Raw genomic sequence first — 14,412 nt, 5'->3', positions numbered from 1 at the left:
GAGCTGGATGCACACTAGGGGCTCTCCTGAGCTCTTAGAAAGAAAGTAATATTTATGTTTTTTATTTTCAGTGAGATCTGCAGGCAACAGACTCACTGCTACGAGGGACCTAGGGGAGAGAAGCGAACCTACCTGCTTGCAGCTAGCTTGGGCTTCTAGGCTACTGGACACCATTAGCTCCAGAGGGATCGAACACAGGCCCAGCCTCGGTCGTCCGGTCCCGGAGCCGCGCCGCCGTCCCCCTAGCAGAGCAAGAAGCAAGAAGACGTTCCTGGAAATCGGCGGCAGAAGACTTCGGTCTTCATTAAGGTAGCGCACAGCACTGCAGCTGTGCGCCATTGCTCCCCAGGCACACCACATACTCCGGTCACTGATGGGTGCAGGGCGCTGGGGGGGGGGGGCGCCCTGGGCTGCAATATAAGTACCTTACTTGGCAAATTAACACATAATATAGCCTTTAAGACTATATATGTGTAAAATCCCCTGCCATAACGGTCTAAAAAAAGCGGGAGAAGCCCGCCGGAAAAGGGGCGGGGCTATCTCCCTCAGCACACTGGCGCCATTTTCCCTCACAGCTCCGCTGGAAGGATCGCTCCCCAGGCTCTCCCCTGCAGTTCCAGACTACATAGGGTAAAAAAGAGAGGGGGGGGGGGGGGGGGGGCACTAAATTTAGGCGCAATCTGTGATATATAAGCAGCTATAAGGGGTAAAATCACTGTGTAGTGTGTATCCCTGTTTTATATAGCGCTCTGGTGTGTGCTGGCATACTCTCTCTCTGTCTCCCCAAAGGGCTTTGTGGGGTCCTGTCCTCAGTCAGAGCATTCCCTGTGTGTGTGCGGTGTGTCGGTACGGCTGTGTCGACATGTTTGATGAGGAGGCTTATGTGGAGGCGGAGCAGGTGCCGATAAATGTGATGTCACCCCCTGCGGGGTCGACACCTGAGTGGATGGATATGTGGAAGGAATTACGCGACAGTGTCAACTCCTTACATAAAAGGTTTGACGACATATCAGATGTGGGACAGCCGGCTTCTCAGCCCGTGCCTGCCCAGACGTCTCAAAAGCCATCAGGGGCTCTAAAACGCCCGCTGCCTCAGATGGCAGACACAGATGTCGACACGGAGTCTGACTCCAGTGTCGACGATGATGAGACTAGTGTACATTCCAATAGAGCCACACGTTACATGATTACGGCAATGAAAAATGTGTTGCACATTTCTGATATTACCCCAGGTACCACAAAAAAAGGGTATTCGGTTTGGGGAGAAAAAACTACCAGTGGTTTTTCCCCCTTCTGATGAATTAAATGAAGTGTGTGAAGAAGCGTGGGCTTCCCCCGATAAGAAACTAGTAATTTCTAAAAAGTTACTAATGGCGTACCCTTTCCCGCCAGAGGATAGGTCACGTTGGGAGACATCCCCTAGGGTAGATAAAGCGCTCACACGCCTGTCAAAGAAGGTGGCACTACCGTCTCCGGACACGGCCGCCCTAAAGGAGCCTGCTGATAGGAAGCAGGAGGCTATCCTGAAGTCTGTTTATACACACTCAGGTATTATACTGAGACCAGCTATTGCTTCAGCATGGATGTGCAGTGCTGCAGCTGCGTGGTCAGATTCCCTGTCAGAAAATATTGATACCTTAGACAGGGACACTATATTGCTAACCATAGAGCATATTAAAGACGCAGTCTTATACATGAGAGATGCACAGAGGGATATTTGCCGGCTGGCATCTAAAATAAGTGCAATGTCCATTTCTGCCAGGAGGGGTTTATGGACTCGGCAGTGGACAGGGGATGCAGATTCTAAAAGGCACATGGAAGTTTTGCCTTACAAGGGTGAGGAGTTGTTTGGGGATGGTCTCTCGGACCTCGTTTCCACAGCGACAGCTGGGAAGTCAGCATTTTTACCCCATGTTCCCTCACAGCCAAAGAAAGCACCGTATTATCAGGTACAGTCCTTTCGGCCCCAGAAAGGCAAGCGGGTTAAAGGCGCGTCCTTTCTGCCCAGAGGCAGAGGTAGAGGAAAAAAGCTGCAGCATACGGCCAGTTCCCAGGAACAAAAGCCCTCCCCCGCATGACGCTGGGGCTCCACAGGCGGAGCCAGGTACGGTGGGGGCCCGTCTCAAGAACTTCAGCGACCGGTGGGCTCGCTCACGGGTGGATCCCTGGATTCTACAAGTTGTATCTCAGGGGTACAAGCTGGAATTCGAGACGTCTCCCCCTTGCCGTTTCCTCAAATCTGCCTTGCCAACAGCTCCCCCGGACAGGGAGGCAGTGCTGGAGGCAATTCACAAGCTGTATTCACAGCAGGTGATAGTCAAGGTACCCCTCCTTCAACAAGGAAGGGGTTACTATTCCACAATGTTTGTGGTACCGAAACCGGACGGTTCGGTGAGACCCATTTTAAATTTGAAATCCTTGAACACCTATATAAAAAGGTTCAAGTTCAAGATGGAATCGCTCAGGGCGGTTATTTCAAGCCTGGAGGAAGGAGATTACATGGTATCACTGGACATGAAGGATGCTTACCTACATGTCCCCATTTACCTTCCTCACCAGGAGTACCTCAGATTTGTGGTACAGGACTGTCATTACTAATTCCAGACGTTGCCGTTTGGTCTGTCCACGGCACCGAGGGTATTTACCAAGGTAATGGCCGAAATGATGATACTCCTTCGAAAAAAGGGAGTTTTAATTATCCCATACTTGGACGATCTCCTTATAAAGGCGAGGTCCAGGGAGCAGTTGTTGGTCGGGGTAGCACTATCTCGGGAGGTGCTACAACAGCACGGTTGGATTCTGAATATTCCAAAGTCACAGCTGGTTCCTACGACACGTCTACTGTTTCTGGGGATGGTTCTGGACACAGACCAGAAAAGGGTGTTTCTCCCGGAGGAGAAAGCCAAGGAGTTGTCGTCTCTAGTCAGAGATCTCCCGAAACCAAAACAGGTTTCGGTGCATCACTGCACGCGAGTCCTGGGAAAAATGGTAGCTTCCTACGAAGCAATTCCATTCGGCAGGTTCCATGCAAGAATCTTTCAGTGGGATCTGTTGGACAAGTGGTCCGGATCCCATCTTCAGATGCATCGGCTGATAACCCTGTCTCCAAGGACCAGGGTGTCTCTGCTGTGGTGGCTGCAGAGTGCTCATCTTCTGGAGGGCCGCAGATTCGGCATACAGGACTGGGTCCTGGTGACCACGGATGCCAGCCTTCGAGGCTGGGGGGCAGTCACACAGGGAAGAAACTTCCAAGGGCTATGGTCAAGCCAGGATATTTCCCTACACATAAATATTCTGGAACTAAGGGCCATCTACAATGCCCTAGGTCAGGCAAGACCCCTGCTTCAAAACCAGCCGGTACTGATCCAGTCAGACAACATCACGGCGGTCGCCCATGTAAACCGACAGGGCGGCACGAGAAGCAGGACGGCGATGGCAGAAGCCACAAGGATTCTCCAATGGGCGGAAAATCACGTCTTAGCACTGTCAGCAGTGTTCATTCCGGGAGTGGACAACTGGGAAGCAGACTTCCTCAGCAGGCACGACCTCCACCCGGGAGAGTGGGGACTTCATCCAGAAGTCTTTCAGCTGATTGTAAATCGCTGGGAACGGCCACAGGTGGACATGATGGCGTCCCGCCTCAACAAAAAGCTAGAAAGATATTGCGCCAGGTCGAGAGACCCTCAGGCAATAGCGGTGGACGCTCTAGTGACACCGTGGGTGTACCAGTCGGTTTATGTGTTCCCTCCTCTTCCTCTCATACCCAAGGTACTGAGGATAATAAGGCGAAGAGGAGTAAGAACTATACTCATTGTTCCGGATTGGCCAAGAAGAGCTTGGTACCCAGAACTTCAAGAAATGATCTCAGAGGACCCATGGCCTCTGCCACTCAGACAGGACCTGCTGCAGCAGGGGCCCTGTCTGTTCCAAGACTTACCGCGGCTGCGTTTGACGGCATGGCGGTTGAACGCCGGATCCTGAAGGAAAAGGGCATTCCGGAGGAAGCCATCCATACGCTGATTAAAGCTAGGAAAGAAGTGACCGCAAACCATTATCACCGCATATGGCGAAAATATGTTGCGTGGTGTGAGGCCAGGAAGGCCCCAACGGAGGAATTTCAGCTGGGCCGTTTTCTGCACTTCCTACAGTCAGGGGTGACTATGGGCCTAAAATTGGGTTCCATTAAGGTCCAGATTTCGGCTCTATCGATTTTCTTCCAGAAAGAACTGGCTTCACTACCTGAAGTTCAGACATTTGTTAAGGGAGTGCTGCATATTCAGCCCCCTTTTGTGCCTCCAGTGGCACCTTGGGATCTCAACGTGGTGTTGAATTTCCTAAAGTCACATTGGTTTGAACCACTTAAAACCGTGGATTTAAATTATCTCACGTGGAAAGTGGTCATGCTGTTGGCCTTGGCTTCGGCCAGGCGTGTGTCAGAATTGGCAGCTTTATCATGTAAAAGCCCTTATCTGATTTTCCATATGGATAGGGCGGAATTGAGGACTCGTCCCCAATTTCTCCCAAAGGTGGTTTCAGCTTTTCATTTGAACCAGCCTATTGTGGTGCCTGCGGCTACTCGTGACTTGGAGGATTCCAAGTTGCTGGACGTAGTCCGGGCCCTAAAAATCTATGTTTCCAGGACAGCTGGAGTCGGAAAGACTGACTCGCTATTTATCCTGCATGCACCCAACAAGTTGGGTGCGCCTGCTTCAAAGCAGACTATTGCTCGCTGGATCTGTAGCACGATTCAACTTGCACATTCTGCGGCTGGACTGCCGCATCCTAAATCTGTAAAAGCCCATTCCACGAGGAAGGTGGGCTTTTCTTGGGCGGCTGCCCGAGGGGTCTCTGCTTTACAACTTTGCCGAGCAGCTACTTGGTCGGGGTCAAACACATTTGCTAAATTCTACAAGTTTGATACCCTGGCTGAGGAGGACCTAGAGTTTGCTCATTCGGTGCTGCAGAGTCATCCGCACTCTCCCGCCCGTTTGGGAGCTTTGGTATAATCCCCATGGTCCTTACGGAGTTCCCAGCATCCACTTAGGACGTTAGAGAAAATAAGATTTTACTCACCGGTAAATCTATTTCTCGTAGTCCGTAGTGGATGCTGGGCGCCCGTCCCAAGTGCGGATTGTCTGCAATACTTGTATATAGTTATTGGCTAACTTAAGGGTTATTGTTGAGCCATCTGTTGAGAGGCTCAGTTATATTTCATACTGTTAACTGGGTATAGTATCACGAGTTATACGGTGTGATTGGTGTGGCTGGTATGAGTCTTACCCGGGATTCCAAATCCTTTCCTTATTGTGTCAGCTCTTCCGGGCACAGTATCCTAACTGAGGTCTGGAGGAGGGTCATAGAGGGAGGAGCCAGTGCACACCAGGTAGTCCTAAAGCTTTCTTTAGTTGTGCCCAGTCTCCTGCGGAGCCGCTATTCCCCATGGTCCTTACGGAGTTCCCAGCATCCACTACGGACTACGAGAAATAGATTTACCGGTGAGTAAAATCTTATTTATTTTTTTTTCTAATTATACACATACAATAGAAATCTACTTATACCTCATAGTATACAGTAGTTGTTGCAAAACAGCATGAGGATGCTGCTTCAGTCTTCAGAGCAGGTGACAGTTTATATGCTAACTCATATGTGTTGCATACCTTATATTGATACATTGCCAATTGCATTGTGGCTTTGTTGCTTAATTGTCCTCTATTATTTATATATCACCAATTATATTTTTCAGCGCTGTACTGATAAAATGTAATCAATCTTAACAGAACCTGCATTTACTTTTTACCATGTGTACACACAATTCGAGTCCCTTTTGTCAAAAGCCAATTAACCTACCATTATATTTCCCATTAAAACTGAGTGGCAGAGACCGAACACTGCCATGAATTATATGAGCACAACGGAGTATAGTTTTGTTCATGCCTCAGGGCATTGCGCGATTAACTGTGTGCTATGCTTTTAACTGATCTATTTAGTTACATTTATGTAGTTAATTGAAATGTAGTATAGGTAATGTTCATGTTCTGACTAATACTGTTTGCTAATAATTAAATGACCTACCAATGTCGCTGCATGCTAGAGTATTGGATTAACTTTAATCCTAGCCCAGAGGTTCTCAAACACAGTCCTCAAGGCACCCCAATGGTCCTGGTTTATCCATGGCTGACAACAAATGGTTAAATCAAATTGACTGAGTTACTGATTAATCCACCTGTGGCCAAGCATGGATATACTTAAAATCTGGACCATTGGGGTGCTTTTAGGGATGCGTTTGAGAACCTCTGTCCTACCCTGATGTAAGAATTCTATAAGAGAATCAGACGTTCCCTTACTCTAGTAAATTTGTTCCAAGTTTATGTTGTTGTGCATGTGGTGACACAGGAATATAATTTATAAAAGTGGTAGAAGTGCTTTTGTTCTCAAGACAAATGAGCATACCAGGGGCGTAGCCAGAGCTCTGTGTTCCCCATTGCAACATTGTTTCATTGCCTCTAGATTGACACCTTTCTGCAACAGTAGTTAATGTTCTGCCCTATAATGGTGCCCTTGTCTACTTTATGAACCATAGTAGTGTCCTAGTTCAGATTACGAAGGACTGTCTGGTTTTGAACCGTAATCTCCGACTAAAGTTCTTGTGAAATGTCAAGGCACAGAACCGTATATAAGCAGCACTGCACACCGGTGAAGTCAGCATGTTCACCTTCTTCAAAAATTCGTTAATGGAGCTCAACAGATACCACTGGAGAGCCATGACTTTCTATGAGTACAAGAATTGTCTGTGACAGCAGGAGAGTATTGACTGACTGCAAGCTGCTTTTGGGGAGGAAGTACCATCCCAGAATGCTGTGTATGAGTGGTTTGCAGGATTTTGTTGCGGGAGATGGTCCTTGGAAGATGAGGAGTACTGCAGCCTATCGGTGTCCACCATCACTGAGGACAATGTTACTGCCATGTGGCGTACAGTTGAAGTGGACGCCTGGGCATCTCATTCGGATCCATCTCTGAGCAAGGTTTCTGGACCCTAGTTGCCCCAGCAGCTGACTCGAGAGCAGATGAAGACTTGGGTGATTCAGTGCCACAGCATCCTGGCCAGGTTTGATGGCGGTTGCACAAATTCTGTCTAGGAGATCATTGGTGATGATTACAGTTTCAGCCCCGAGACCAAATAACAGTCGGCCCAGTAGACTCTAAAATGCGCCACCACAGAAGTTCTGGTGGAGGCTGTTTTTTTGTGTCTCCAAGACTGATCATGTACTATTGCAGCAGCACATGGTCACTGGGGACTGGTACACCAACCAATATCTGCCACAGGTGCTGGAAGCCATTTCCAGGTGCCAACCAAGAACTCCCGCTCATGGTTGCCTTCTCCATCACGACAATGCAAGTCCAGGAAAGTGGTGGATTTTCTGTCCTATGAATGCATCCAGGAGCTTGGTCATCCGCTGTATAGGCCAGACCTTGCCCCCCTGCGATTTCTCTGTGTTTCCACAAATCTTACTTCACTGCAGATTTGTGTCTGCAACAAAACCTCTCCTTCCCATGTCCATATTAGTGAAGGAAGACGGGTTGGCATCAAGTTGCCAGCAACCTTATTTCTTTAAGCAGACTTTTTTTTTCTCCTCCTCACACCTGATTACATTTAAAATTTGATTATGGTTTGTCAACCTGAAATATAATCTGATAGGGGTAGCCTTCCTAAAGCTTCCAGAGTGTCCAATTTAGCTACATACCTAGGTGGACAAGTAAGACCAGGTTTGACTGTCAGAAGATGGCTGCAGGCACACATGGCAATAGTAGTCTTTTGCTAGATTTACCAGCTTGTACGCCAACAAACTGTGGTTTACAAAAGAAGTATCAACTAGTGTGAAATAAAAAAAAGATGTCCTTTAGGAAATATAAGCAGACTCAAAGTAATGAAGACAAAGAGGAGTATATTGTCAGACAGAAGGAGGTTAAGAAGGCAATCAGACATGCAAACGCACAAGCTGAAGAGAAAATGGCACAGTCAGTAGATAAAGCGAGCAAACATTTTTTGGGGGGTATATAAGTGAAAGGAGAAAAGCAGACTGATGGATAATAAAACTTAAACAGAGAGTGAGAGTCTAATCAAAGGAGACAAGGCAATAGCAGATCATCTGAATAATTTATATTCAGTAGTCACTACACAAAGAGAGAGGAAGGGGCCACGCTTAAGTTGCAAGAACATTCATAAAAATGAGAAAGATAAAAGTACATTTACAGAGTAGAAGATCCAAACAGAACTCTAAAAACTGAAAGCGGCTAAATCAAAGCGCTTAAAGGGGTGCTTGTAAGACCATTAATAGAATTATTTAACCAGTTGTACGCTACATGAGTAATTCCAAAGTGTTTGAAAATAGCTCAGGTAGTCCTACTGCACAAAAGTCGAAGCAGGGAAGAGACAAGCAACTGCCGACCAGTGAGCCTTATATTAGTAGTAGGGAAATTTATGAAAATGTGATTAAAAGTAAAAATTAAGGATAATCTAAATCCAGCAATTTACATGATCCTAAACGATTTACTGGGGCGAGATCATGCCATACTTATCTTATTAACTCTTTTGACTGGGTGACTAAAATAATAGATGAAGAAGGTCTTTTGACATTGTCACAAATTGCAGACTGCTAACTAAACTGGGAAGCATGGGATTGGATACTAAAATGAATGGCTAAGATCTTTGTTGCTGGATAGAAAACCGAGTTGTAATAAATGGAGTGCATTCACAGAAGGGCAATGTTACAAGTGAAGTACCCCAGGGATCTGTGCTTGGACCAGTACTTTTTAAAATCTTTATTGGTGACATGGCAAATGGTATTGAAGGGAAAGTATTCCTGTTTGCAGATGACACAAAAGTATGCAATAGGGTAGTCACACCAGGAGTGGTAAAACAAATTATTGAGGATCTAGGTAGACTAGAGGAGTGGTCAAGAACGTGGCAACTACAGTTTATTGCCAAAAAATGCATAATCATGTAATTAGGTCTCAAAAACCCAAATGCTAGATGTAGTATTAATGGCACTATAATGGAAACTACAGAGTAGGAAAAAGATTTAGGAGTCATTATTTCAGATGACTTGAAAGCAGGGAAGCAAAGTAACAAAGCAATGAGGAAGTCTAGTCAGATGCTTGGTTGCATAGGGAAAGGCATCGGTAGCAGAAAGAAGGAATAATGCCACTGTATAGGTCATTGGTACGGCCTCATCTAGATTACTGTGTTCAGTTCCTGAAGCCATTTCTCCAGAAGGATATAAATACATTAGAGACTATGCAAAGAAGGGCAACTAAAATGGTGCATGGCCTACATCACAAAACATACCCAGAAAGACTAACAGATCTTAAAATGTATAGCTTGGAGCAGGGGGGACATGATTGAAAGTTTCAAATATATCAATGGTTTAACAGGGTACATGAGGGAAACGTTCTTCAAAGTAAGAGAAGTATTAGAACACGATGACCTGCACTGAAACTGGAGGGAGAAATTTAAGGAAAAACTAATTCACGGAAAGGGTAGTAGATAATGGTAGAGACTAATACAGTAGAGTCATTTAAACATGCATGGGATAGACATAATATCCTTACAAATAACTTAGGATCAAAGAGGGTTAAGGTTACCAAAAGATAAAAAAAGGGCAGACCAGATGGGCCAAGTGGTTCTGGTCTGCCATCAAATTCTATGTCTCTATCCCGGGTTTTAATATAATATTTGATTACAGGAGCTAAGAGCAAATTTACTGAATATATGATGCTGATTTCCGGTGTAATGTTCCTTTTTAGAGCCAAGGTGAAAGGCTCCTCTCCCGGGAAGCACCAGAAGAACTGAAGCAGCAGCCCTTGGCCCTGGGTTACTATGTCTCCACAGCCAAAGCAGAAAACCTGCCCGAGTGGTTCTGGTCATCATGTCCGCAGGCTCAAAATCAGTGTCCCCTATTTCTAAAGGTAAAAACGCTTATTTGTGCTGAATTCACCCTTCCTATTTGGAAGTAGGTTAAAAAAATACAAATATACATTACATGTTAGTTGGAGACTCTTTGGCAGAAAGATTTGTAGCGTCTAAGATTAGAAAATCATTTAATATGCGTTATACACTTGTTGAAGCACAGGGTGATTTACTAATAACTTGTTTGTGCCTTCTAATTTACAGGCTTCTCTGCATCATCACATTTCTGTATCTCAGAATGATGACCTCATTCCTGCGCGCACCTCTCAGCGTGTGCCTCATCCTTTGGATTCCAAAACCACATCAGATGTATTAAGGTAACACTTTGCTTTTATGCCCTCTGTTTCTTGACAGGACGATGCCATTTTTGCACATTTTTATGTTGCAATATCTGTGTGATGGGTGTTTTTGTGGTACAGTGTTTTGTATTTGAGTTCTGTATTGTGTGATGCAGCAAAACAAATTATAAACACAGGTTATTAAAAGACAAACACACAGGTTGCGTCTCCCAGATCCGAAATGTTTGGGGCCAGAAGTATTTTGGATATCTGATTTTTCCTGCGTTTTGGAATATTTGCATACCATAATGAAATAACTTGGGAATGGGACCTAAGTCTAAACATAAAATGCATGTTTCCTATGACGCATAACCTGAAGATAATATTATACAATATTTGAATTTAATTTTTTCAAACCACTTTTTTCTTCATTCAAGCGTAAAATAAATAAAGTACAGAAGTCACTACCATAACAATGGAGTCAATTACAGAAATAGAAAGATAAGGTAGAATTGAACAGACCATGTAAATGTGGAACAGAGGGTGACTACAAAATGCAAAAAATATCCCAGAACACATCAGGAGATAAAAAAAAAAAAAAAACATAATCGCAGATAGTTATAGAAAAATTGGCAGGTCTTGCAAGTACATGCGAGTTTCGTACCATAAGGTGGTACTAAAACAATGGGACTAGGGACTCCCTAGTGGAGTGAGGATATGAAACAAAGTTTGTGTACATTGAGCCATCAGAAACAAAGGTAACACTATTTCGGATATTGGAGACTCATCCTGTAGCTGTTTGAAGCCTGAAATTGGAATATGGTAAAGTAAAAGTTATTGAATAACCATATTTATTTTTACAGTACTTTTTTTGTTTTGTTTTTCCATGTGGGTCCCATTTTCTTATTTTATTTTTTGTAATAGAATTTATTTGTTTTTCTGTATACCTTCCTTCTCTGGGGCCACATCCCACTACAGTTTTAACATTTCTCACTGCTACCCTGTAAAATGAGGGTTGTTTGCTTCAACACAGATTTGTTAATAGAAAAAATAAATTGTGTTTTTCCCATCTGCAGGTTTATTAATGATGTTTTATATTGTACTTCTCTAGGTTTGTGCTTGAGCAGTACAATGCCCTTTCATGGTTGACCTGTAACCCGGCTACTCAGGACCGAACGTCATGCCTACCTGTTCACTTTACGGTGCTCACACAGATGTACAACATGGTCATGGGCATTCTCTGAATATTTTCGTCCCGCCTTGATTAAGGCCATCTAAAAAACTCTGGCCGACATTCACAAAGCCCTATGATTACCGTGTTCTAAGCCTGCTGTTGGAGCTGTGGCAGCACCAAGACAGTGAAATGCTATTCGAATTCAACCGAGTAAATGCTTTTCACCTGGAACACTTGTATCTGTGCATCACACAATTTACACTAAATATAGCATTGCCCTCACAGTTCTTCTGGCAGTAGCACATGCTTCAATCTACATGAGCAAGACAAGTGGTGTTGGTGACTGCAGATTGCTGAGGAGATGCAGCTTTGAATTGATGTTGATAGTACAGGGGTTAGGCAATCCATTAATATGTCACTGCACTCTGCATCTTAGGTAAGCAACTGCACAGAGATGTATTGAATTATAGGCAAATAAACAGTACACAGACCTATCCAGTCAGTATACTCAAGATGCACTGAAGATGGAAAGCACCTTGTTTAACCTATACGTTTATTGTATCTGCTTCTCAATGTATACCTTTGCTACCAAACCTGCATACTTGGTACCAGCTCTTCCAGGCAGACACAAACAGTGTTAGTGTGATTTTAGACATAAAAGATTCCACATCAATGAGATCTGCTGAATTCATAAAATGCAGTAGTTCCATGATAGTATGACAGTAAGAAATGTTGTTGTTTTTTGTGTGCCAAACATAACAGTATTCTTTCTATAATTCAGTATATCATTCTATTATATGTTTGGTAACTAAGGCTAAAGACGCAGGTAGATTTGTGATCAGTGATGAGAGTGTGTCGGAGGCTTATTTTTCTTTTTCATATGCCTCTGTTTTTCCAGAATGAGGAAATAACTTTGCTGTGATCATCCATGTCAGTGGGACAGTATAACGCATTGAAAGCTACCTACTTTGAAACGATGTGTTACGGTTCCTCGGTTAGTGTTTCGTTCATGTTTGCACTGGCTTCCATGCTAATTAATAATCTGTTTGAGGCTTTTTGACAGTCTATTGCTGCCAACAATGTTCCTGTATTACATTGCCCTAAAGGAGAGTTATGGGTGTTACTTGAAGGGGAATTATTAAAGTTGATCTGCAACCAAAACATTATAACGTACTAATGTTAGTACATTTATATCTAAAAAGTGGCATCCACTATGGACCGTGTGAAAGTTTTGTATAGAAATATATAGACAATTGATTTTTAGGATTTGCATGTGTTTTATGTGTGAAGTACACAATATTACATTTTATTTCAGGTTATCAATCTATGGAGGACTTATTTTTTTTTATTGGATATATAATATTAAAATGCTTTTTTAAGGATATTCATTTTAGCAACAATCTTCCTTCTAGTATTTGTTTGGAGTCTCCCATGTTGCGTACTTTTGGCACATGATTGGTCATAGGGAAAGTATCATCAATACACACACACACCATATATATGATAAACATTTTGTTGCTCTAAAAATGTTTTGCTATAATTTCTTTTCTCTAGGAGTTTCTTAGTGTAGGTTTTTAACTAGTAAATAGACACTTGAGACCTGTCTCCATTAGAACAGTATAAGAATCAAACCAATAAGCAGTAAATTCATGATTTTTCATGTACCTAAATGCCTGGAAGGAGAGTGCTTAGAGTTATTTGCCAAAACTATAGTTCCAGCTGACAAAAACGAGTGGTATCCTAACAGAACTGGAAGCGACATCTGCTAATTGCAGTGGAAGGCTAAACAGAGAAGCAGATGCAATAAATGGAATCTGATGGTTTCACATACTCATAATCCTTTCTTCATATTACTGAGCTCACTGGCAATCCAATACAAAGCATGAACCGTACAGGCAGCTCTTTTCCCAAATCCTTATATCCTGTATAGATATTTATGTATGTTTGTTTTTTTTTTCATTGTCATTTACTATTTAAAGAAAGCTATGAATGATGAGGTATGTCCTGGGCAGATTTGGCAAGATGCAATGGCTATTTTATTTAAACTATGACACACGACAAGCTTAGGACATCACTTGCACAACAACAGCAGACACCCATACTACTTTTGCATAGAAATGTTGTGCTAGATTTCAAAAGAAAATCACATTTATGTAACATTTTCACCAGATATGGGAGGAAAAAAAATTCTGATCTGTGACTAAAGGATAATGTATTTGTATATAGAAATATATATCAGTCTTTTTAAAAAAGAAAAAAAAATGTAAAAGTTGTACATTTCGCAATGAACCTAATTTTTTAAAGCATTTACTGGCTGTGTTTTTTCCATTTTATATATAAAATATATAAATATATAAATATATACACACATTTACAAATATCTATAAATAGCCGTAAAAAAACAAAAACCTGAAAATGGGAAATTAAACCCCGACAGAAATACATAAAAGGAGAAAACTTTTTTGGAATTCCAAAAGAAATTTTAATCCCACCTCTGGTACCTCACACTCAGAAAAATAAGACTTTGATAATAAAAAATAAAATAAATAAAAAGATAAAAGTTAAAGATTCTTCAATATAAATGTGCTTCATATATACCTTGTGAACAAAAGGTCTATACTTTTACACACTTTTTTTAGATGAATAAATTATTGATTTATTGATACCAGACCTGAGACTTGTTTTGTGTTTTTCAAGGTGCTCATATGAGAGGTGAATGATGTTTTCTAAGATTATATAAATAGTTTCTGATGTTTGACTAGACGTAAGAAGGACATTTTGCTGCTGGGCATGTGCATGTAAGTAAATTAGGCTTCTTGCAGTCTGGGCTGACCTTTGTTCCTTTTAACAGGTTTACTGAACCAGGACATTAAAATGCAAAAAAAAAAAAAAATCTATAATGTTTTATTAGTGTTATGTGCAAAGAATAAGAATAGATTAGTATTGCATCCCATATTCAGATTAAAGTCAAGTGTTTAAAATATGTATTTCCT

At 42.7% G+C, this 14,412-nt stretch overlaps 1 protein-coding gene across 2 annotated transcripts in view; it reads left to right on the top strand.

Annotated features, from left to right (window-relative positions):
• The window catches only part of MED13L (mediator complex subunit 13L), a 467,040-nt gene extending 452,958 nt beyond the window's left edge, over nucleotides 1-14,082 (top strand). For both annotated transcript variants that reach the window (XM_063913297.1, XM_063913296.1), the window contains exons 29-31: nucleotides 9,805-9,966; nucleotides 10,172-10,284; nucleotides 11,357-14,082. In XM_063913297.1, coding sequence (XP_063769367.1) covers nucleotides 9,805-9,966; nucleotides 10,172-10,284; nucleotides 11,357-11,489 — 408 coding nt within the window. In that variant the 3' untranslated portion in view covers nucleotides 11,490-14,082. The remainder of the gene's footprint in view (nucleotides 1-9,804; nucleotides 9,967-10,171; nucleotides 10,285-11,356) is intronic.
• Nucleotides 14,083-14,412: the final 330 nt, after the last annotated feature.

The sequence above is a fragment of the Pseudophryne corroboree genome, chromosome 1, assembly GCF_028390025.1.
Source record: "Pseudophryne corroboree isolate aPseCor3 chromosome 1, aPseCor3.hap2, whole genome shotgun sequence".
Taxonomy (NCBI): Eukaryota; Metazoa; Chordata; class Amphibia; order Anura; family Myobatrachidae; genus Pseudophryne; species Pseudophryne corroboree.
This window is presented reverse-complemented; position numbering and strand designations above follow the sequence as displayed.